Below are 25,250 nucleotides of genomic sequence, written 5' to 3'. Positions count from 1 at the left end.
AGATTAAGTCAGAGGGGGAAGCATCTTGCTGTCTTAAATTTTTTGGGACTTCTCTGCAAGCTTGTAAAGTATTTGAAGAGTGCTACAGCTGCTAATAGCTTTTTTTTTGGCCTCATCTGGCTGTTGAGGAGAAGGATGCTGATTAAAAAAAAAAAAAAGGCAGAAGATGTTTGTTTGTAATTTATGGAATCCCGTAGAAAATAAGAACCATCTGCTCCTCAGGACATCAATATTTCAATCTTCTCTCTCTCCCCTACCAGGACACTTCCATTCTAAAATAGCCCAGTTTCTGACTAATTGAAAGCTATGGTTTCTGTTCTCATCTTGCCCTTCTTGCAGGCAGGGTTCCAGCTTTAAGTCCATTCTCCTCCCTGCTCACTCACTGCTTGATGCCACATAGTACTTGGCTTGTCTATCTCTCTGGTTGTTCCACCTTACGTGCTGAGCCCACTCTGGCATTTCTAGATTGTTAACCGCCTCTCCCTCTGCCAAGGTCTAGTAGGGAGGTATGAAGATGTAGCTGCTGTGCTCATCCTAAACCCAGTATCTGCCAAGCTTGCCTAGGCACAGATCAAGGCAAGCTGCTAGTTTGCTGCGGCGCAGAAATTTGTAGAGCTCATGTAAAGCTAAATGTGAACAGTGGAGTCAAGGGTTGGAGGAGGTTTTTCTGACTCTTCATGGTTGTGTAAATATGTTATTTCCCAGTAAAGCCTGTGACCTCAGTAGCTGGTTTATTTTCTTCCAATCATTTCCTATAAATCGGAGGTGACGCTGTGAGACAGTCGGCTTACACGGAGGGGGCTGTTGCGCTTCCTGGGGCTGAGCGAGCCACAAGTGGTTCGGGAGTTCAGGCAGAATGAAGCGACGCAGCTGAAGTTTGGGACTGCCTGCCAGCTCCGCTCTCCGTCAAAGAAATGACTCTGTGGCCAGTCTCCATCTCCAAGAAGCTCTTCTTCCTGTTACGATTAAACAAAGAAAAGATAGTTTGGAAGTAGGATGTTTTCCACGGACGCATCTGAGCAAGTGAGAGCAGTGCTGCGATCTCAGTGGCTGAACCCCAGCATCCTTCAGAGCCCTGGGCTCGGGGATCAGCTCCGCAGCAGCGACCCCACTAACGCTCAGTCCTGCAAGCGCAGGAAAGAGGACTCCAGCGGTCTTGGGGAAGTGGGTTTGCCAGGGCTTGTGGGATTTTAGGCTCTACCCTGTCTTTCTCTATTAATTGCAAAATAGGAAAAGATTGCTTCAGATTTCCTCTCTCCTTTTGCCACTTTTGCTTTTAATAATGCTGAAATGAACGTGACCTGGTCTTAAAATGTAATTGTCTGTCATATCGGCATTGGGGTGGGGAATTTGTTTGGTAACATAGACAGTGCTATCTCTGGCACTTATTTAATACTCTACTAGTCAAGTGTTGCATAGCCTTAAAATTTCCTGCAGCTAGCAGGTAAGTATGGAATCAATGAACACGGTAAAATAGAGCTGTTCCACAGGTGAAATATGTGAAGGTTTATCTCTTGTTTATATCTTTGGAATAGAATTTCTCTTATAGAATCCTAGAATGGCATGGGTTGGAAGGGACCCCAAGGATCATAGAGCTCCAACCCCCCATGCTAGTCTTATTTAATTTTCTAGCCGTTGTGGCTGGACTGTTCTAGTTCTTCCATGTTTAATCAGGCATCAGGAATTTGTCCTCTTCTAACACTGGCTTGAGACTTGAGGAAGGTGAATTGAGCAATACTTAGGATGCAGAAGAACTTAAAAGAAAAAAAGGAAAAAAACCCACCCCCAAATCCATGCTAAACAACATATAAGTAAGAGTAGCTGTTCAGAAAGTGTCATCTTTAAGGGTGGTTAGGAGTGGATGGTGTGCTCAGCACTATTACCCTTTGGCAAACAGCACTGTTGCTGCTGGCGTTCCAGGCCTTCCCCAGCTTCAAGCATAATTACGATGTAGGTGTAAGCACTCCAAGTTGGCACAACAGCTTGATTAATTTGTTCTCTGATGTTTCTTTTGATCTGTTCTGTCAGCTAGGCAGCTGCATTAGCAACAAAGGAAAACAAGAGATGAAAGGGCAGACTTGTTGTAAATGGTTTTCCCAAAAATAGCAATTTTCCCCCCTAAAATTTTCTGTATTTGCTTCATTTTCATAGATCAGTCCTCAGGCTGAAAGGAATCAAATAGCCTGTGGCTTTGTCAAATGCATGGGTATCTTTGTCCTTCCCACGTCTTTGGAATCGCTTAGATGCTGTTCATTAAAATGAAACCTTGCTGAGATCTCCACTTATCACATTTAGACTTTTTCTGCTGACACAGTAGACTCCCTTGGTTCTAGGTGCAAGTGCTATCTGAGTCCCTCATCCTTTGTAAGTAAGGGAAGAGCAAAGAGCCATAATGCCAGCGTGAATCAGATATTGAAAGGGTGCTTTCTTGTTTAGCACAGCGTGCATCTGTGATGCTTTATGTTCCAGGCATACATCAAGGGGAAAAGATAGTTAACTTCTGGCAGGGGAGCTCACAATCTGTTTTGCTAAAAGGCATTCACCATATACAACAAACTTTTTGAAAGAACAAGACGTGTGGTCGTGTTGGCCATCTTTGTGGACTGCTCACCAAAAACTCTATGCTGTGCTGAAGGAGGGGCAGGTGGGGAAAAAGGAAAACCCCTGCAGATAGGAAATGAGTGTGCCCTACGTGAGAGACTCTTGGTGACTGCAGATCCACCACCCAGCGTGGTTTTAAAAGGACATATAATAAATACTAGATAAGAAAGAGAATTACAGACCTGGAAAGGGAGAAAAATAGCCATGGAACTGTGAGGAGGTATGTACAGAATGTGTACAAGACATGTACACATGAACAAGGTCACGGAATCTGTAAATGGTACAGAAGAAATACAAGCAGTTTTTTGCCTTGTAGAAATAAAGATGAGGAATTCTTTCTTCCTGTGAATGTCCAAGATTTCATTAGATTTTAAGAAGTCCCAACTTTACAAGCTGATAAGAGATACAGATCCTGTAGACAGCGATTTTCAGTAGCCATAGGAACAAGAAAGAAACATTGCCGGTGCTCAGAGTAATTAGTATCTGTCTCCCCTAAAACTTCTTGTGCCTCTTTGGAAAGCAGCAGGAGTTCATCAGTGCAAAAGGGTCCCTGGGCTAAATGACACCCATGGTCATGAGGTCCAATGAAGCAGATGTACAACCTCCCTACTACCAATATTGAGTGTTGAATGACAGTAATTAACATTGCAGAGAAACCATTGCTTCCTCATGGAAACTACATCCTGAGCAGAGATGCAGGACAAAACCTTAAATATCCAACAGAATAGGAACAAGAGAGAACAGTTCTTAGACCCCAGAGAAGGGGACTGAACTGTATTTCTCTCCTGATAATCAGAGTTTTTTGCAAGGGGTTGAGGGCATGTTTCATGGTTGTACCTCTGGCTGTGTAATGCGCGCTCTATAATGTGTAGTTTTGCTCTGTCGCTGGTTGCCTTGCTGGGCTCTCATTTTAAGTAGTTAACTTGGGTTTGGCTGGGAGAGACCCAATATTCCTTCTGTTCAATTAGCTCCCATTTTCCCCTTCCTCCCTTTTTTCCCCCCCTTCTTTCTTCTCCCCCATCCCAGTTTTTAGCTCACTGCTGATGAGAGCACAACTACAAAGAAATAAGTGAGAAAAGACTCCTTTAGCCACCGAGTTTAGCTGCCTACTGTCTTAAGGCAAGCCTATCCCATAGTTCTTCTTATTCTGTCCTAAAACTGGTCAAATTCTTTGCTCCTTTCACTTCTGTAGAAAGACTATTCTAGAATCTTGCTGTTCTGGTAGAAATCTAGTTTCCAAACTTAATAACTGCTTTTACCTACTTACTCGCCTGTCAGCATCATTTGTGAAGAGAACTGATGTTTTTCTGGCGCTTGCTTTCTGGTGTTTTTTTGTAAATACAATCCTATTTCCTTGCAATTTTTTTTTTTTTTACACAAGAAACACATTTTGTTTTCCCAGTCACCTTCCTAGCTCTTTGCTGGACTTCTTGCCATTTAAGGTTTAGTATTTCTAGGATCTTTTCTTGACAAAAACAGTGCCGGGTATCCTGCAGGTGGTCTCAGCACAAGGTTACGAGTCAGCGCTGGTATTTCTATTGTGTGTGCTCTGGTGCAGTTTAGGATTTCCCCCTCTCACTGTTATGCCACGCAGATGGCTCTGCCTCTGCTATGATCACCAAAGTGGACCCTCACTTGTTTCCAACTGAGAAGCTCCTAGGTAAAGCAGCAATTTATCAGTGTAAACACAATTGAGAGTTCTTTCAGTTACTCCTGTTAACGTCTCCTTAAGTTCTCCAGTTCACTGTGTGATCTGATCATCCTCTGTTAATGAAATTACCCAACTTTATCAACTAATTCATCAACCAGCTCAGCTCTGTGGCTAGCCCATTGATAAAGGGAATAAAAAGGACTGGTTTTGAAATGAATCATTGAAGAATGCAGCAGGATTCCTCCCAATTTGATGGAGATTAGTGCAACTTGGTATCATGTATCCTTTAGCTAGTTCACAGCATATAGTGCAGTTCTGCTGTTGATGCCCATCTTATCTTGTGATGGCATGGTGAGCACTTGAGTAAAGCCTAGATTAAAAAAAAAAAGGGAGGGAGATTTTAATTCTACCTCTTTCAAAATGAGATAGAATAGTCTTTAATCTTTATTCTCTTGTCTTCTGTTCACCTAGCTTCAGAATAAGCACTCAGGAATTTTGGCATATTTTGGACCGTCTGTTCTCTGAAGGGCCATGTGTATTTTAGATTCTGTTATTACAGTGCTGACAGTGACTGCCATTATTTACCTTTCTCTGTTCAGCACCTTTCTGTTTATACTAGGCTGAAAATTACTGTTTTTAGTGGCTTCGAGACTGGAAAAAAAATGGTTGAATAAATTTAGAGTACAGGTGTAGGTGGTTTGGTACAGAATGTAATTACATAGTCCACTTTTTATCCTCATTTTCTTTTTCATCTGAGTTTCTTAAATGGAACAGTAGAAGTTGATACTCGAGCATGTAGGAAAGCAGTTCCCAGGAAAAGCGTCTTTGACACCAGAAGAATTAAAGATGAGGTTTAGTGAGTGCTTTAAATCAGCAGCACTGGAAGGAGAGGTCCTGTCTGCTTCCCTGTCATGGCTTCTTTTTCTGCTGCTGCGAGCGTCCCCATGGCCATGTGATGCACCAAGTTGGGAAACTCTTCTGGCTCAGGAGTGACCTAGACAACAGTCAGTAGTTCCTCAGCCCTATCAGTTCCCTGATGTAGCTTGCTTTCCACAGAAGTGTTGAAAACGAAGGGCAGGGATTGTTTCTTCTGGCAGCAGCGTGCCAGTTTGTTAAAGCATTGAGTTACAGCCTGAATTTCGTTTGGAAGTTCAGACTTCCAGAAGTATGCACAAAGTATTCTTGACACTGTTATTTTGTTAAACTAATAAGGAATCTGGCCCACAAAGTGTCTTCATAAACTCATCTCAATTTTAGCTGAACAAATCAAAGCTACTTCTAGGCTGGCCATGGTCTGACAGTGTAGAAGATAATTTTTGGACTGTAAAACGTGACATTGTTCTCCACATGATGCTATAGCTTCAAGTATGTCAGATGGGGTATCCAGTCTTCTAGCATGCAAAGATTCTGTATTGCAAATGTGAGCTTTATTTATACTTTTTTATATTTCTATCTCCTTGATTTTGAAAGTACCAGAATCTGAAGCTTCTCTGTCCCCAAAATAATGTGTGTGGTTTAAGCTGCAAACCTCCTGGAATAATTGCAGTGGTTTTAGTGTGAAAACTGGACCACACTCATGTTCATTCCCTTATCCTAGCCTAGCTTCAGCCTTATCTTATCAAGCCACCATTGAACTGTTGGTGACAACGATGCTAAAAGGCTTTGGAACCTCATTGTACTAGGAATAGCACCAGTGTGTAGTGAGATTCAGCAGCCCAAAGAGCTCGTAGTCTGCATATGTGAGGCATGGAGGGGAAAAGAATTGTACGAGGTCACCCAGCAACTCGCCAGCAGAGATTAAAATAAAACATAACGTTTTCTGAATTGCTGCTCACTACTACACTGCCTGCTGAACAGTTCCCTCACTGATTGCATGAGTGTGTCAGACACCGGTGTAATTAAATGGAGGGCTGGCTGGAGAAGCCTCTGCCCTTTCTCACTTGTTTTGTCCAGGGTTGGTGTAAAAATCAGCTGTCAGAAACAAATGTCTGTATCTGCAGGGAGGAATTCTTCTCTCATCTCCTGTTTATTGGAGATAAGGGGAGCTGGAACTAGGGGCTCCACAGGAGAAGGGGAAATGAATTAAGGTGTACTGTTTCTAATGATACCGCTGCTGGAGTTTGTCAGAGTCTCACAATCTGAGACTTGTTTAAACTGTGCTGTCCTTTGCAAAGGATGGTGTTATGCTCAGCAAAGGAGAGGTTGGATAAAGCACAATTGCCACTGTTTCTTGGCTGAATGCTTCAGGAGGTGAGTAGATTTCATTTCCTGGGCTCATTGCGGTGTCTTATCTCCGTTTTGGAGCAGTTTTTACATTAATCAGGGTATTAACATTTCATAAACTTTTGGAGGAAGCTAAATTTCTTGAGTGCCTTTTACATGTACTGTCCAGTCTCCAATATGAAGTTTAAACCTTACTGCATTTTGTGTTGAACCCAAGTGCTTTAATCACCATTCCTTCCTTTCTTCTTTGCAGCCTCTGTGAACGTGCTTGTTCAAAACTGCAAAATTTACAATGATGCTAGCTGTGATATCTCTGCTGATGGGCAGCTGCTGGCAGCCTTCATTCCCAGCAGTCAAAGAGGCTTCCCGGATGAAGGAATACTGGCTGTGTATTCTCTGGCACCCCACAACTTGGGCGAGATGCTTTACACGAAGCGATTTGGTAAGCACACCATCAAGAATTCAGGGTGGGTGGGTGGGGGTGTGAGAAGTTTCCTTAGAACTCAGCCTTCAGTGAGAAATCCTGATACCTGAACGTCAGTGACTTTAGTAGCAGGAAATAATTGATTGGCCTTTCAGCCAGGCACAAATACAATACTGCTAGGGGGAAGCTCGTGGTATAGTCTCGACCTGTAAGGTGCTGGTACTGGCAGACTGCAAAGGGATAGTTCTTTATTCCTTGAAGAACTTCATTGTCTTAGTGGGAAAATGCTTGCAGCAAGGAAATGTCTTGCAAAATTTGTACTTGTACGGGTCTCCTTATTCTGCTCTACCTCTTATGAGGAGGAATTTAGTATGCCATACATTATGGGAATGCTGGCAAGGAATGAAGAAACTGTGAGGATGAAGCATGGGGAGGGGTGTCAACCTGTGAGAGAAATAACTCCTATTTGCTTCCTAGGCCCTAATGCCATTTCTGTGAGCCTGTCTCCAATGGGCAGATATGTAATGGTGGGACTGGCTTCCCGGCGTATCCTGCTGCACCCGTCCACAGAACACATGGTTGCTCAAGTCTTCAGGCTGCAACAGCCCCATGGTGGAGAAACCTCTATGAGGGTGAGTGCATCTGTATTGTGCTTCTGTGTGTCTTCACACCAGTGATGTTGTGTCGCTTTGGCCTTAACGTTTGCAGTTGCTGGGTTATGACAACAAAGAGGTGCTGTGTTCCAAGCCTACTGAATAATAAGCACCTGAAGGAATTTATTACAGAGGTGTTCAAACATGGCAGGAGAACATAAATGTGACAGAACTGTAAGGCTTTTCTCTGGTTTCAAACAAGCACATACACTCCTAAGCCTAGATATCCTTCAGAGTGCTTAGTAGGTCTTTAGTATTTCTTCGGGTAATATGTGTCTTGCTTGTGGTACTACATTTGCCTTTGCTGAGGAGGGAGTATTTTAGCTGAGGCTTCAGGATCATTTCCTAATATTCCTAAAAGCAGCTAACCTCTAGGAGAGCAGCCACCAGCAGTTTCAGGAAGGGTAGGAGCCATGCTTCATATTGGACTTGGAGACTGAAGGTGAGGCTCACCATGTTTTTGCCAAAAAGGCTTTTGTTGGCTATTTCTCTCTGAGCTTCCTTGGTATACATATGTGCTATGCATATGCTTTCTGGGAAAGCTGAACCATGACCCACTCTAACTTGTTTAGTACCTAAGGGAAAACCTTCATCTTTATGCAAACTGGCAAATAGAATTAAGAGAACATGTATGTTTTGCTTTGTTCATCAGCGGAGCACAACAGCTGTTCAGCGATAGTTTTAAGATGGAAAAGCCATGTCCAGCTGCTAATGTACAAACAGACTTGAAGAGGCAGAAAATTTCTAAAGCTGAAATTGGAGCTGGAATCAATTTTTTTTTCTTTTCTTAAAAAGTACCCTCTGATTGTTGCTGCTTTTGGCAGAGCTCTCCCAGTGTACCAGGGTTGCAATGAGCCATTTGTCTAGTGGCCTGGCACCAGGCAGAGACTTGTCTCTAGGAGAAATTGCTTGATTCACCTTCAGACACTGTAGTTGCTCTCCAGGCTGCTTGCGAATCAGAGAGGGTCGTCTCAGCTACGTTGTTACACGAGCAGCTTTATCAGCTGATAGAAACCATTTTTGTTTATTGTCATCATCTGCTCCAAGTTATAAGGCAAGGGAAGATCAAAGATGAGGATGTTCTTTGGTGCACTAGTCAGCACTTTGAGCCCTGGTTTTCTGATATGAGCCTCTTAAGGTAAGAAACAGAAATTAAAAAGTATTTATGAAAAAAAGCACAGTTTGGCTAGCAGGTACAGTTGGTGGAAGCTACGTGGATGTGATAAGATCACTAATTACATGGGTTCAGTATCCTATTAGAGCCTTTTAAAAGTGTAGCTTGCCCTGGTAAAGTTTCTTTTTTTTCAGGTATTTTAAAATCCTGGTGAAATACACAGCTCTTAGTGCCAGATGCGGGAGTATCCCTTCCCACAGTCTTTTTACCGTATCATAATAAAGAAGTCCTATTAGCTAAAATTGTCTCTTCCTCTCATCTGTCCTTTACATTTGCTTTAAACTCCAGTTGCTATGGCTTCTAGCCCTTCCTTTTGGAACCAGCTATATCAGCAGGCTTCTGTCTAAATGTGAATTTATATTTCTTCATCTCCATTTCAAACATATCTTTCTCTATGGTGTGTTACGCTCTTCAAATGCTAGTACTCCGGGTCTTAGTCACCATTTAGTGAAGTAATGCTTTGTATTCTCTTAATCTTTTCTTGTAATTCAATCTCCCATCTTTCGTTTTCTTCTCTTCTGAATTCTCTCCAAAATACCCTCCCCCTCCCTGTTACCCATTTTCTGGGATATGTTTAAATGTACGTAATGTGATAAGCATAGTCTTACCAGAAACCCAGAGAGGGCATTTTTTCTGCTTTTTTTTTGATTACAGGGCTTTACTTGCACTAAAAAACTCCTATTCCCCCCCCCCTTTTTTTTTTCTTTCTCTCCTTTTTTTTTTTTCTGTTATGGTGCATTTAAAATTTTGTACCATTTTTCCCACTCTTGCTTTTCAGACTTGCTCCACATCACTGCACTCCTGTCTTTCTCATCTGCTGTAGTTCTGGATTATTTCTCTCCAGATGGATTGCATGTATTCTAAAGGTTGCTTTTTTCATCTTTCTTGCACATGTATTTTTAGCTTCCAAAAACCTTTCCCCCACGTTTTCAAATCTATCCAGTCTAGCAGGATTTGCTAACTAATTTGCTGTTTTCCCCTTACCCACATCATGTTTAAAATGTCTCGTTTCTGACTGCTTTGGACTTTCAGCTTTCTGCATATGTGAGAGGGTCACAACTAAACCAGTTTGAATTGATTTGGCTGAAGAGCCTTTCTGTGGGGTGAAGCTGAGTATTGCTTCAGTGTTCTGGTGTGTCGTAATCTTTGTGCAGTCTGTAGGAACAAACTTGGAAAACATAAAACTCTTAATTTTGCAAACATTCCTTCATCTAGTTGTAAAAATTAGTAGAGCAACTGCAGGTATTACTTCTGTCTTGAAGTTTGCAATACTTTTCAGGACATGTAAGACAAAACCAGAGCTTTAAGTAGGAAAATTTATAACGTTCCTAGCACGCTGTCTTTATAGGGGCTGTGGTATTCATATTCAGTTGAGTATAAACCTGTTTGCAGCTTGGCCATCATGAAGTAGAAAAAAGTTTAGGGAACCTGGTGAAACTCTGTTCTTCAATCTCTCATTTAATATGCACATTAGAGAGAATCAGAAGCATCCCTGTTGCCTCCATGCCAACAGCTCATAATACAAAGCAATTGTTACTCAACTTCTTAATTAAAAATAAGTCATAGTCATGTTCTAAAGCAGTGCTTTGTGGATATTTTAATTTTACATTACTCACAAAACTCTCAAGAGAGAAATTAAACAGAAATGCTGCATTGCATTCTATGAAAATTCTTATAAGTTGTCTTATGATTCCTTCCCTCATGCCTTTTGATTTGCAATCGATGAACCAGGAGAGCAGGGCTTGGCAACATGGCCTGTAAGTCACTGCAGAAGCATAGCAACCTGCTGAGGAGTGAAACACAGTGATTATTCCTGCTTCCAATTAAAATGGAAAGACCCTCCCTCCACATCCTTGACTAGAAGGTTTCTGTTTTTCAGAGAGGTTTCTCCATCTTGTTCCTGAAATAGAGGGTTTTGAAGATTAAATTATCCAGCTTAGTTACATGAAACCCTAATACATTTAATTACACCTTGAAATCCAGTGGCTGCCGGTGTAATTTTCAGACTTGGAGAGAAATGTTCTCTCCAAGAACTATAGCACTTTTGGATTGTGCTAAGGAGCATCTTGGTTATTGTAAGTGTGTGTTGTCTCTGTACATCTTGCTCCTAATATTTCAGATACTGGGTAGAGATCTGTGGGTCAGGGCTGGCATGGTCTTACAGGAATTGTGCTTAGAAATAGTAAAAGTAGTGAATTGTCATCAGATACTGTAGAATCATGAGCTAGAGGATCATGATCTTTCTATTCACTCCCTTAAGATTGATGTGGCTAAAATTTCAGTTGGAAACCTGACTTTGCTGAAGAATAACCTTGTTTTTTAGTCTGAGGCCTCAAAAGTTCTCTGGTTGTGTTGACTTTTAACAGGAGTGGCTTGCATAAAGTTCATTTTGTGTTGCTTGTGTTGTGGTTAGTTGCTTTTTCAAACCTAGCTAACGTACCTGGAAATGATCTGTAGCTAGAGAGTGCAGGGAAGGAACTGCCTTTAGCAGATCTCCAGCTTGGAGTGGTACAGGTTGCAGTGGTACTGAGAGTTGTCTGGAAACAGGAGAGTTTCAGAGATGGGAAGTTCGGAGAAAGGCCTCTGAATTACGGAGTAAGAACCGCTTTTGTAGCCTGTTTTGAAAGCATAGGTGGAGCTGGGCTCCAAATAAAGAGGATCTGTTTTCAAGCTGCTGGGATTTGGGGTGACTTCTGATTTTTGGGTGAATCCAAGAGTATATGGAGGTTAAAGAGCATAGAAGAACATGAAATCAGGAACTTGTTTGGTGCTGCATTTCCTTAGGAATGTAGAAGAGTAAAGAGCATATTCCCCTGGATCTGTTAGCAGCGGGTATTAGTGAGAAAGGAGGCCAGAAGGTAGTTTTATTTCTGGCATTCACAAATTCCAATGCCCTTGCAATGTTTAGTGTTTTTCATTTTACCCACAGGAAGCTAACTCTAAATACCAGAAAAATATAACAAATGTAATCCAAATCAAAATAAAACTTGGAAAGGAGCTTTTAAGATGAGAATGTGAAATGAGTGAAGTGATAGAAAAACTTGATTGACATGAAGCGAAAGAGGAGATGATGCCATTTGTGCAGATAAGAGGAAACTTCACTAAGGCCCATCTCAAATATTGCATTGTGCATTGAATCTGGAAGGAAATTCAGACTGTGGAGATCTGGGATTAACTCTTGACAAGACTGCTGGTAGTTGGGAAACATCCCGCTGCAGTGGTCCGACAGTAGCCTGGCTGGAACAGAATACGTGTACTTCCTTTGTAAGCAGATGGAGAATTCCAAATACCACAGGAAGAGGGACCTGGAGCAGAAAGGCACACACAGTTTTAGCACAGAGCCAAGCTTATTTTCAGCCTATTAACTCTTAATGAGGGCAATGCACAGAATATGTGAGAAGATGCACAATTTCATTGAGTGCTGTTGTATTCTGAGCTTCATGCAAGGGTCAGTGGAACATACGCAGTGTGATCTGCACAGGGCTCACTAGAGGACCTGTGAACGCTCCTGCAGCTGTAAGTGACGGGCCTTTAAGCCTGAAAGCAAATGGCTGTGCATGTTTGCTTTGCTGGGGTCCAAGCTACAGTTTTGTCAGAACCATTGATAATGTGAAGTAAGAATTTAGTTGGACGATAGATGGAGATGGCTTACTGTAATACAATATTTCCAGTGGAGAAGCTCACATGAACTAACATGCCTCTGAAAAGGAGAGTAGTTTGCAAGAAAGAGAGTACCAACCTCTTGTTGCACTATTGCAAAAGCATGCTTTTTGGTGTGGTCTTTTGTGTCTCCTTTTGAGACGCCTTTTGACATCTTCAGATTGACAGGGGGAGCTTCTGACAACTCTTGAGTAGAACTGCAAATAATACTTTCAGTTACTGTCCCAAGAGATTTTTCACTGTTGGCAAAAGTTGAACCAGGTAGATGTTTCTTAGATGACCAAAAGTCCAAGTTGTGGGTACTTGTTGATATTAGAAAGAAGGGACAGAACCCATTTCTGACTTGTATGGGAAATCCCTCCTTGTAATACAAAGTAGAGCATAGTAGTCTAGTTGAGGTCAAATAATTTTATAGGCTCTGTGTATCAGCAGGTTCTGGCAGGTATCTTTAGAAAAAGAGAGCATATCCAAAACCCACATTGGTAAGCACTCCTTATGTGGGGTACTGTAAAAAAGAGCTTATTCGCTGTCACTGGAAAATGCGAGGCCACTGTGGTGTGGCAGGGAGCATGAAGGCTTGTGTGGGTGGGCACATTTGAGCATAGACACAGGAATGGTACGTTGTAAGAGGTGGTTAAATTGCTGTCTTGGTCAGCTCACCTATGTCTCCACAAAGGCTGCTGAGACAGAATTTACAAGAAACTGTAACGACTTAAAACTCATTAAGATCCCCTCATCAACATCACATTTAACCATCATGTTTAATCATCACGTGATGGTTAAATATGGGTGCAGCATCAGTTTTAGCAAACTGGTGTGAAGAAAAGGGAAATGACATCTATTCAGGATGTTTTTACTTCACATCCCATGAACCTGAGAGCCAAGACCTTTTGTTTAAAATGGGGTCCGTTAGCCTTAAGCCCATTTGCCCCACGGTAGCTGCTGTTAGCTTTGGTGCAGTTGGGTACGTAGTTTTAACTAGATAGAAAAAAAATCTTGCAAATAATGGTTCCTAGTCTGAGATTATTAATGTGCAGTCTTCTTGCGCTAATCAGGTAGGGTCAAGGGAGCCAAGATGAATTATTACCAGATTTGCACCCAACTGGCCACTGGCTGAGAACTGGTTTGCAGTTTCATGAAGGTTTGGGTTGGGTTTTTTTTTCAGTACTTCTTCCTACCATCTTTCTTGAATAAAATTTAAGCCAACTCTTTCCTCTGGTATTTATTCCTTCCAGACGTGTAGGCAGCTGCATGACAGCCTCTTTTCATCTAGATGAGGATGCATGTAGCTCTGTCATCAACATATTGTTGACACTTGATCTTGTATGCCGCTCTATTGAGGCTCAGCAGACGGAGAGTGAGGTGGAATGGCAGCTGTGCGCGAATCCTTTGCTCTTGTCATTAGATCTCTAACATACCGCAGATTTCGCTGTTACAGTCTCAGCGTGACATTTAATGGGGAATTCACAGGTACTGCTTTTGGTTTGCAGTCTGAATTAAGGGCAAAAATGAAGAAGCTTGTCACTCCTTTTGTGATAGCAGTGGCCACATTTTTATTAGATTGTTCCAGAGCTGTTGGTGATTTTTGCCAGGGATGGCAATAGCTGGGGGCACCGTCCTGTTTGCGCAGCTCGGTTCATTTGTACATCTGCACTGAATATATGTGTATCTCTGTTCTGTGACACTAACACCCCCTTTGGCATTCCTGTTTCTCTCGTTTAATCTGTTCCAACCACATGCACATACAGTTGAAAGGACAATTGTTTTGTTTCATTTAACAATTTCTTGCTTACACAGCCCAAGGTTTCAGATCCAGGCTTGGACTAGTCCCCTTAAGGGCTTTTTGGAGGTATTACCCTGGTTGTGCAGCCTTTGGGAGACAGGTAGGAAATTAAGGAGCCACTTCACTGTAAGTGTGTTTTCCTGAGTGTAAACTAGGTCTTTCTTCATAAGACCTGGTTCTTGTTAATGTTTTTAAGTTTCCCACTGCTTACTTTTGCGCTCTTTCTCATGTAGTAGTTGCATGGCAGGCTTGTGAGATAAAGTACCAGTTGACAATGCCAAGAGCTAGCCTTAAGAAAGAAAGGGTTAGCTGTGCTGTAATGAGACTTCTCTTCATTTAAAAGATCAGCAATAAAATATTTATTCTTCTGATTTAAAAGATCAGGGAAAAAAAAAAAGACTATAAAATAGGTATGGTCAGGAAGAGCCAACAATGTTTGTTACCTTTGCAGAAGGTTTCTCAGTCATAGAATCATAGAATGCTTTGGGTTGGAAGGGATGCCAAAGATCAACTAGTTCCAATCCCCGCATCCAACGGAAACTACTGGTGCTGACCTGTTTTAGGAGTTGGATCAAGTATCCTCAGTTAAGGTTTCAGTTGCTGCTGAAAATTAAGGGTTAGTTCTCATTTAATTCCCTGTGAATCAGAAAGCAAAGCCCCGATTTTCTGCACTGAAAACAGGTGCAGAAGACGGCAGAAAGAGGTTTGTTGTGTTGCTAAAGACTGAAGAAGAATTTCGTATATGATCCCATTGCATCTGGGGAAGATAAATGGAGTTGAAAGAAATTTTATTTTTGCTGAGCATTGGATGATAAGATCCATTTGAGGATAAGGCTGACAAATCCAAAAAGATAAGTGCATTATTTTTTTGCTTCTTCCATTTTAACGGAGAAGATCTAATGGAAAGACGTGTATGTTGTTGGCAGCAATCAGCTGTGGGGGAAGGGTTGAGAGCAGCACAGATCAACCTGCTCCATAAGGGGAGACTGGGAGCAAAAAAGTGATTTTATTCCCCTGTCTGATCACAGGAAATGCCTTTTTCTTTGTATCTCTGTACAGATCTGGAAAGGAGACCCCATTTCCAAACAAAGGGGAGACTTGTCACCTTGCAAAATACTGATCTGTGTTCTTATGAATAAGTGTGTTGAGCCAGGAGTGTTTGTTTGACTTTGCATTCAAAGCCCTCTGTTTTGGACAACCCAGACCTGGATGCTGCTGGAGAGGGCTCTGAGGTTTGTGGCAGAGCAAGGCGTAAGCCTGAATTTCAGCAGCTTCTGCAAAAATTCATTAATAGAAGGCAGAATAAGAAATGTATTCCAGGCAAGAAAGGGATAGTGTTATTTATTAAGGAGATCAGGTTAGGAAGTCTGTTTCTTATTATGGTTCTGGACCTTAAAAAGCCGCAGACTTGTTTAAACTAATTGGCAGCATTATAGGAGTCAGTGATGCAGGTGGCTTCCTGGCCACTAAGCAAAGGTAGTGCGCTTTCAGTAGAGTGGTAGAGGCTTTGTAGCAACTTACCCAATACCCTGGTGCTAGAGGCGAACTATTTAACATATTGATATTAAAAACATATATGTATACTGGGTAAGATCTTCCAGTGGCAACACACTATTTGGGTGAGTAAGGCAAAAAAAAATGGTAATGAGTTTATTTAGGTGCTTTTCAATCAAAAAAGTAAGGTGTTTGCAATTAAAAAAAAATAAAGTGGAATTTCAAGTTCTTGTTTAAGGTCAGATTACGGGACAGAATATGAACAGTGGATGGGGGAAAAGCAAAATGTGTGCAGTTGTCCCACTGTTGGGTTTGCTGTATTTATGCCTTCATCCCATCGCTGCGCCTCATCTGCTGCTCTGGCAAATACAAGTGCAGGTTATAGTCTTCTGCACGTGATTTAATGTTCTTTGAGTAGTTTCAAATGGTATGTAGGCTTTGCTTGGAGATGTGTTTTTGGTGAACCTAATACAGTGTTGTGGATTGGCTGCGCTTTCAGGACGGCATCTGCATTGCATACTTCATGTAGCTTAGTTTGCTGAACTGTGTTACAAAGTGAGGTGCCTGTGCTTGCCCAGAAGCTCTGGTATAGCAGCAGTTACACGGGCAAACCTGTGCAGCCTCTGCCATTACTTCAGTGGTATAACCTGTATCTATCTGAAAAGCACATCCTTTACCAACATAAACTTCATCCAACAGAGATCAACGCTCCTTTCTGAGAGGCTTTTTCCAGGTTAGCATAGCTGTGAGACCATGGATTTCACCAGTCTTCTCAGTAAGAGGTTTCTGTTGGGTTTAGCATATTAAACTTTTCTCTTCCTGTGTGTTTCCCTGGTCAGTCAGCCTCTGGTGACGTTCATGTAGTTGAAAATTAGTAATTACATTTTAGGCTGGTGCCTGATAAACCCACCTGATCTGCTCCAGCCTTTGCTCTCCCTTTACCTGTCAGGAAGGAGCTTCACGGGTGACAAGATTTCCCCATGCACACAAGAGAATATCTGCACCCCCTCCCCACGTGGTTTTTATCAAGGCTGATCTAGCAGCCCAACTTGCTGCTTGGGCTAAGCACAAAGGTAATGGCTTGAAATTTATTGGCATCTTGCAAGGCGATGCATCTAGATGAGAGCAGAAATGACTATATTGAATTAAAAGAAAAAAAAAACAAACCAAGAGTTCCTGCTGAGTTTCCCTACCTGCTTGTGCCAACTTTCTCTTCTCCAGCTTCAAAACATGTTTCTTCTTTCTTGAGTGCCAGAAAGGAGAAGAAAGGCCCCACTCTGCCAAAGAAGTTAGGTTCAGCACTCCCCTGCTTTTTCTTGCTCTCCTTAGAAGGTGGGAAGGAAGGCCTTGAGCAAAGATACAGATGACATGGTGCCTCTGCTTTGGTCAGGCATGGTGCTGCTCAGACCAGGCGAGCCGTGAAGAACCAGTGCCAGCTGGCAGCAGGGCCAGAGGCTTGGGGCAGCTGCTGCTCTGATGACTGACAGGATCCTGGCGATCACCCTGTCCAGCTTTTTAATGTTGGCACATCCCAGAAACGGAGGGGAAAGGTGGAATTGGAAGAGTGTTATTAAATAGTAGCAAGTTTCTTGGGATGGAGAGGAAGAGGGAAGCACTAGGTCAATAATTGGGGCTTTGCAGAGCAGAAGCTTTCAGCAAAAAGTTTTCTTAACCCTCCGGGGCAGGTACAAATTAACTGCCTACCTCTGGGCTTACATGCTGTGCCCTGGGCCCCCTTCTTCCCACTGACGTACAGCAGCTTGATGGTGAGGAAGAGATCATCAGAAAGATTCCTTGAGGCTGTTGATTGAGCAGCCTCTCCTGGCTATAAGGGAATATTTAGTTTAATACCTAAGGGGTACCTGAGACAGTATGGATGTGCCAGCACTAACAAGTTGGAGAGGGAGAAGCGGTAGTAGACTCAGGGTGTCCTATGCACTCCACATGCAGCATGTTTGCTGAGCCCTTTGAGAGCCTGTTTTTGATTTTTTTTGTGTGCCTTACAGCCCTGCTTTCTCTCAGCCATCTTCTCCCCTGCTGAATTCAACAGGGAAGAAGTGCCTGGAGTGATGAAATGAGCTTTAGGGAGTTCCATGGATGAGATATGTGCTCACTTCTGTTCAGGAAGGACAGAAAAGGCACACTGAAGAGAGAGTTAGTTGCTTCTAGTGTGATCTTTGGAAATAGTGAAGTGTAGACACAAGTTACTCAACCAAATCTTTCCCCACACTTTACGGTTACAGGGATGTAGAACAGAAGCAACCAGCTGTTTCTTTAGTGAGTGTTGCTTTCCCTCTGTATGAGAGTTGCCTTTTGTGTTGAAGCTTAGCTATGTAGACAATTCTGGTATTTCTAGAGAACAATTCTTACCTTGCTGACATCCCCTGAAGAGGAGAGATGGAGTCCCTGAAGTGGCAGGAGACTTCTGGAATCTCCTGTGAATTGTGGTGAGGTCACCAGAATATGGGCTTTTCTACAAACATAAGCACAGGTCAAACGACTGTTCTGTGTAATCCAGGCTGGGTTGCATGGCCCGAAAGGGAAGGGGTAGGACCTCTCTTGACTACTGAAATGACATTTATAGGTTTGTTTTTGCCAAGAAGAGAACAGCTTGTTATACTTCTGTTGTCTGTTTGGGTTTAGGCTTCCATAGAGATGTTTTGAACATCCTCAAACTTGAGTGTGTAGAGTTAAATACACCACTCAAACCTCTTGTTTCAGAACAGTATATCAGTATCTGGAAACTAATGCAGCTGCCAACTTCATAAAATGCTGACCTGTCACATCGAAGTGTGTGGCTGTGTATTACTGATTTAGTAATTTGGTGGTGGTTATGGTGAAGAACCTGGAAGCTTGCTGTGACTGCTGGCAGTGATTATGTTCTGATAAAGTGTGATGCAATATGATATCTGTCCTAAATGAAAATCCCACCCTGATTAAAAACTCTCTGGAGGCTGTGCTCGGGTGTAGTGGGCACCTTAAAGGTTAATGGACTTTTACAACAGTGGTTCTAAACCCTTGCCACTGACAAGGCTGTTACATGTGGCCTGCAACTAGTCTGTGGACCAGCACCAATAAAAGGGAACTGGTGAATACAACTTTAGGCATTTGTATTGCTAGTTTTAAGAGTGTTTGAGGCTTGGCAGCAATCTCTTGACCTAGAAGCTGGAGAATCGTGTAGGATTCCGGTAATAACTTGAATATTATTCCTAGAAGTTCAGAACTGCAAAGCATAGACAGTCCCATTGACAAAGAGGTGTGGTTGCTCTGTGGTACATGTTCAGGCTGGCTACTTTGAAATATCTCAGTAATTTTTTAAAAAAGATTTATGAACAGAAACAAAAAGACACAAAAAAAAAAAAAAATCCAAAAGGAATTAGCTTTGATCTGTGAAGAATCATGCTGCCTGGCAGGCTCCTGACCCTCTCTGAAGAGAGGGACAGACCTGCTGGTGTTGAAGGAACTTTAAATTTATTTTTTTCCCCACTCTCTGGATAGAGTAGGGGGTCTTGCTAATGGATGCAATTGCTACAGCCAGTCTGTATGACTGCATCAGATTGATTAGCTGGGTCCTGCTTACTGCTGCGAGTGGTGATTATGCCAGTACAGCTGCTTTCTCTTTTTATGTACTAATTACCACACGCGCGGATGTCATCACCCTTAACACTGCATGGAGTTGTCCCATTAGTGTGGGAGTGGGAAGCAGCAGGGGAGGGGAGCTCTTCGGTGTGACAAGCTGTTTAGGAGTGAATGGAGTGGAGTGATGAAGCAACTATTCTTACACGGAATTTTTATGCCATCTTGTCTTTGAGACTCTGCCCTCAGCCAACATTTTTACAGGTTGTCAGAACTAGACCTGTGTCCTTGGCAGCACTTTCCATGGGGTGCTGTTTACTGCAAAAGCACCTGGATGCTGAGGTGTAGCTAGCAAGCCTCCCTCCTTAATATGGCTGGTTGCAGAGCCTGTGGGACCGCAGCTCTGCAAACTGACCTGGCAGTGGAGGAGGCAGCTTCTGTAGCTGCGATACCATGCAAAACCATTTTCAGGAGAAGAGAAACTATTTGTTTCTGACCTGCCAAAGAAAGATGTGATGGAAAACCCCTGTAGTTCTTCAGAGATTCGGAATGCTTATTTTATGAATTTATTCTCCCAGCTCTGGCGGACCCCTCCTTCCTCCTCCTCCTCAAAATCCAGTCTCCCCATCTCAGAGTGCACCATAGTCTCCATGGTAACAGGTGTTACCATCGTACATCTGATTTTTCCCCCCCATTTCCTATTCTCCTCCTGCCCTCCCACCCCCCAGCAAGCGAGGCAGGGAGGGAACAGGGCAGACATGACAGAGATGGGTAAGAGCTAGTTAAACCCTGAAGGGCCTGTTCCTTCCATCCAAACACCCAGCTCCAAAAACACTTAACTGCTGACTGATAGCCAGGGCAAAGAGGGACCAGGTGCTGTCATACAGAGAAATCCTTAAGGACTTTTTTTCCCTCTAATATGGCCTCCTCAGAGAAGAGGTTAAATGTGTTACTTGATGATGGGAAATAACGTAGCTATATTGTTTTGCTCTGGCTTGCTTGGCATTACAGTGGTCAAGATGAAGGTTCTGGGTACTGGCTATTGGAGGGCACACAGTTAAGCAGTCTCTGCATCCTGACTTCTCAAGCTGTCAAGCAGATGAGATGTAGGGTGAGCAATAGAGCTACAGAGGAAAATGGACCCAGTTTGTTATGCTAGCTGATGAGTCCCACCCTAATGAATTCTAATTATTACTTCAGGCCACCTTAACAGTGCAGTAGTGGTTGATCTGCATTCCCGTCTACTTTTAGCTTGTTGTTCCAGCACATCCTCATTCCCTTCCCTGCTTCCTGGTCCAGCACCATCCCCTTTTCTGGGGAGTCTGGAAGAAAGATTTTGCGATGGATAGTCACCCACAGGAAAATCTGATTAAAATGTATCTTTCACCTGGGACTTACCCCTTGAAAATCTAGATCTGAAGTCTGTGTTACCTGCAGTGGGTAGGTTACCTAAGTTTAAATCCTAGGTAAATATCTGCAGAAATTCTGTTCATGAATTGCACTTATAAATCCTACCCTTCTGTAGCTGTGATGGAATGTGTTCCGATAGCCCAGTCCACTGAAGCAGCTCGACCCTATCTATTCCTGGTAGCCAAACTGACTCATTGCTCCTCTTCCCACTTCCCATGCCTCTGATTTTATCATTTACACGTGTTATATTTTCCGGTAAATGGAGTGTTGTCAGTATATCCAGTTCTGGTTCCTGGATGGCAGGGTGCAGGAAAGCACTGTGCTGTACAATAGACACTAGCTCCATGGAGTAGAAGGAGAGTATCTGTTCCGTTTCATCATTCTTGCTTTTCAAGCTCGTCCACTGTAGAAACCAAGCCTGTGCAGACCAGAAAGCTGAGCTTGCTGTTGGTCCTCCATGTGCCCAGGAGTTCCGTTTGCCCACATTAAATGCAGTGTTTAGGAAGCTCTGGCTTGCAGCTGTGCTAGCTACCTGCAGCCTTAGCAGCTCTCCAGCTTCTCACCTTACTGCAGATAAAACAGACAGTGTTGAAAGGGGAAGTGAACTGAGGGATTTGTTGCCTGTGTACTTGTTTTAGTCTCCTAAACTCTGGATTGTGATTTTTTTTCTTTTTGCAGTGCTGTTGTGAGGGCTGGTCAAACTCTGAAACATTTTCAGGAGGCTGTTTAAATGTTTAAAAAAGGAAAGAATTGTATATTATTTTTTTTCATAAAGTTTGGCTTGCTTGATAGAAACGATAAACTTTTGATGCAGAAAGCCCATGTACTTGCCAGTTTCCTGAGAGTTGAAGGCCAGAAGAGTCCCAGTTGTCCTGCTTTCTAATGACTGTACCACTTGTCCCCCTTGCTTTGTTTAATTAGTTTGAATAGATTTACTGTACAGCATACTGAGTGACAAGCAGATTCTCCTGGGGGCAGAACTATATGCCAGTCAGCCTATTAAACACTTAGGGGCACATGTACGTGCGCTTCTAGCAGCTGCTTACCCTTGCTGCTGGACTAGTTGTTTCTTGCAACATCCTGTAAAGTGACATGTCTCCTTGGCCAGCTGCGCTGCCTCAGGGAGACTGAACGTTTGTTTGAGCCTCCTTGGCTCTCCTGCATTTTATTGTCCTGTCAAGTAATGTCCTGTTATTGTTTCAGAGAGTTTTCAACGTTCTGTACCCAATGCCTGCCGACCAGAGAAGACACGTCAGCATAAACTCTGCTCGCTGGCTGCCTGAGCCAGGCCTGGGATTGGCATACGGCACCAACAAAGGGGACTTGGTGATTTGCCGACCAGAGTAAGTGATTGATTGCTTTATATAATGTTACAGCTGCTTTGGCCATCCTGTTCTCAGGGCAGTGAGGGTAAAGTGGCTTTTCACCGTCTGGGGCATTGTGCTTGAAGGACCCAAAACCCCCAACTCTTAATATTCTCCTTTGGGACTTCCACAGCATTTACGTGAGTCTCTTACAATGAATGTCTGTGGTGCTGAGTATAAATTTCTGAGACTGTTTGAAGTGCATCTCATGGGCTCATTTTATTTCTCATGTCTTTCTAGGCTTCACTGGTTCCCTTGTGTCACATATGTCTAGCGCGGTGTCCTTCAGTCTCTAGATTTATGAACTTCTTTTCCGATGGAGAACAGCAAACTTGAGCTGTTAGTGTTACAGTTGCTTTCCTCAGGTTTCATAGACCCCTTGGCGCCCACCAACCAACTGGGAAGCTGCTGACCTGTCCTTACTGAATACTTGTTACAGTATTCCAGCGTGTGAGATTCTACGGATTGCAGTGGTTTTTTTAATACTTCTTTTGGTCGTGATTATGAGCAAGCCAGTGAATGGCTTTTATTTATGCAGTGCCATGAAAAGTGTAACTGTCCCTTTGTAAATTGCAATTAAACACAAGCTAATTTAGATGTAGTGTGACACAGTTGATGACTGAGCATCTGAGCAGCGAAATGTGTGTTGCTTTCAGTGTTCTGGCGATGTCTGTGCACCATACGTTGTTGAGACCCTTTTCTCCATTGTGTTGTGCCAATGCTTCTTTTTGAGCAGTGTTTCTTCTGTGCTGCAGGAACACTTCAGGAATTTCTTCGTTTCAGTTGCTTCCTGGCACTAAACTACCTCGGTATTCTTTTGGGTTATGCCTCACAAGCTGAACTTCCTTGTAACTTAAAAGCTGGCAGTTAGAAACTTGCAGCACTGGCGGTGATCTTGCCCCATGCATGCAGGTTCCATCTGTTGCGCGTGAGATCAGGCACGTGGTGCTTGAGGGGGGTAATATGGTCAGTGTGGAACCACTATCTTAAATGAGACTAAATATATACAATTGTAATAGTGACTAACTCAGTACAGCCTTCTGGTGAAATCTGTGGTTGGAATTCAGATTGGACCCATTTCAGTGGTATAGAATGCCAGTGCTCTTCAAACAGCCCTCTTGTTCTCTGGAACGTAATTTTTCATCAGGGCCTTATTTATACACGAAGTTCTACAAGATATTATTATGGAATAAGCTATAATCACTCTCTTCCAAGATAAGTGGCTTTCTTCAAGAACAGTTGCTGCACTTCTAAGCAGAAGAATTATTCAGGAATAATGGCTCTCTTCTCAAACTCTAGAGAGTTACTCTGTTATTTTCAGTATAGTGAAGTGATAAAATCTAGTCTACTGATTATCGCTCATGAGATGAACTTGGATGAGAACCTAGGGAAGTGACATCTCCCTGAGGGTAGATGCCTGGGTTGAATGCTGCAAACTCCAGCTTGGTCTGGCTGTCCTGTTTGCCACACCCCACATGTGAGATGGGGGAGAGAATCAGAAGAGTTGAAGTGAAAAAACTTGTGAGTTGAGATTAAGAGAGTTTAATAGGGAAAGAAAAGCAAGACAAGGATTCCTTCACCATTTACCATCAGCGGCTGTTCAGCCATCTCAAGGAAAGCGAGGCCACATCACGTGTAACAGTCACTTTGGAAGACAAACACCATCACTCCAAACATCCCCTCTTCCTCCTTCTTTCCCCAGCTTTATGCACTAACCATGACATCATATGGTATGGAATATCCCTTTGGTCAGTTGGGGTTGGCTGTTTTCGCTATGTCCTCTCCCCAACTTCCTGTCCACCCCCAGCCTACTCACTGGTGGGGCAGTGTGCCCTGGCAGAAAAGGCCTTGGCTCTGTGTAAGCACTGCTCAGTGATAACAAAAGCATCTCTATATTATCAAAACCATGTTCAACATCAATCTAAACCAGCCTCCTACTAGATACTGTGAAGAAAACTAAGTCTTTCCACACCAAAGCCAGCACAATGGCATGTCTCTTGACACCTCATTAATTAAAGACATGACATACTTTCATGGTATGTTATGGAAGCACCGTCACGCCTTCTGCAGCATGTGAAATCACCTTAGCTCACCAGATTGCTAGGGCACTCTTGTATGTCCTTACTTCTGTCCCAGTAACAATCGTGCAGAATTCCAACACAAATAAACTTTTTGTGTGTGAACATGAAGCAAGGTGGCTGTGGAGGTGGATATTTATTGGTGGTTTGACAGTAGGCCTTCCTACTGGTGGATTAGAGTGACTGATGCTTTTGGGGCTTATTGCAGACGTCACATGAACTGGTGGGCACCTGTTACATTCAGTTCTCAACTGCACTATTTTATAGACCTACAACAGCCAGAGTGACTTAAAAACCTCTGCACTGAGCTGAATAATTTTGCACTGAGTCTCAAACATCAGAACACACGAATCACTGAGGCTCTATCAGAACAGAAGGGGTTTGCAGCTATGATGTCTGCCCCAGATCTACTTGGAAAACTCTCAAAGGAAAAAGCCTGACATGTAGATGCCATCTCAGTGGTTCTTGGCTTTAATAAACTTGGTCTGAGGTTATCTGGTGTATCTGTTGACTCAAGTTGAGAAGTGGGTAGAAAAATGAAAAATATTTATGTGGTTTCCATACACTGTAATCCAGTGGAAGAGCAATATTAAATTAAGGATTTGACAATTGATAAAGTACTGTATGGGGGTAGCCTAGCAAACAGCAGGAATCAAGAAAACACTGGACTGCTGAAAACACCCCCACTGTTCTAATTTGGCAAAGAGAACTGTGGTCAGTAGCAAACAACTGAGATGGTTTTAATTCCCTGGGTCTTTATTCCCATGTACAGTGGAGGCATCTGAAACCAAGTACTACAGGGATCACGTAAACAGGTTGCGATAGCAGTTGTGCCTCAAATACAGGATTTGGAAAGCATGTGCTTAGAGAAAATGAGATGAGTAGGCTGGAAGGACAAGCTGCCCAAACAAAAGGGCATAACTTGAAGCTCCATGGGCTCATGAGAGGCAATCCAAGTAATCCTTCCAGAGTTCTAAAGAAGCAGTAATTAAAATCAAATGGTTTGGGCTATGTTGCTATGTTGATGTAGCACTAAAGGCAGTTTTTCTTGCAGTGGGAAATGGGGAAGGTCAGGTTGTGTTAGCAGTCCCTAATGTGAACTTGATGCACAGATTTATGGGGTATGTTTTGAAGAAAAGGAGAATTAAAACCATGCAAA

At 42.8% G+C, this 25,250-nt stretch overlaps 1 protein-coding gene across 5 annotated transcripts in view; it reads left to right on the top strand.

The window, feature by feature from the left end:
* Positions 1-25,250, top strand: part of AMBRA1 (autophagy and beclin 1 regulator 1) — a gene marked incomplete at its 5' end in the record, with an annotated part of 126,250 nt that overhangs the window by 75,197 nt on the left and 25,803 nt on the right. For all 5 annotated transcript variants that reach the window (XM_084264054.1, XM_084264053.1, XM_084264052.1 and 2 more), the window contains 3 exons: positions 6,729-6,917; positions 7,377-7,531; positions 21,853-21,992. In XM_084264054.1, coding sequence (XP_084120180.1) covers positions 6,729-6,917; positions 7,377-7,531; positions 21,853-21,992 — 484 coding nt within the window. The remainder of the gene's footprint in view (positions 1-6,728; positions 6,918-7,376; positions 7,532-21,852; positions 21,993-25,250) is intronic.

Source organism: Gallinula chloropus, assembly GCF_964237585.1.
Source record: "Gallinula chloropus genome assembly, chromosome: 4".
Lineage (NCBI taxonomy): Eukaryota > Metazoa > Chordata > Aves > Gruiformes > Rallidae > Gallinula > Gallinula chloropus.
The sequence above is the reverse complement of the archived record's forward strand: the minus strand, read 5'-3'. Positions and strand labels throughout refer to the sequence as shown.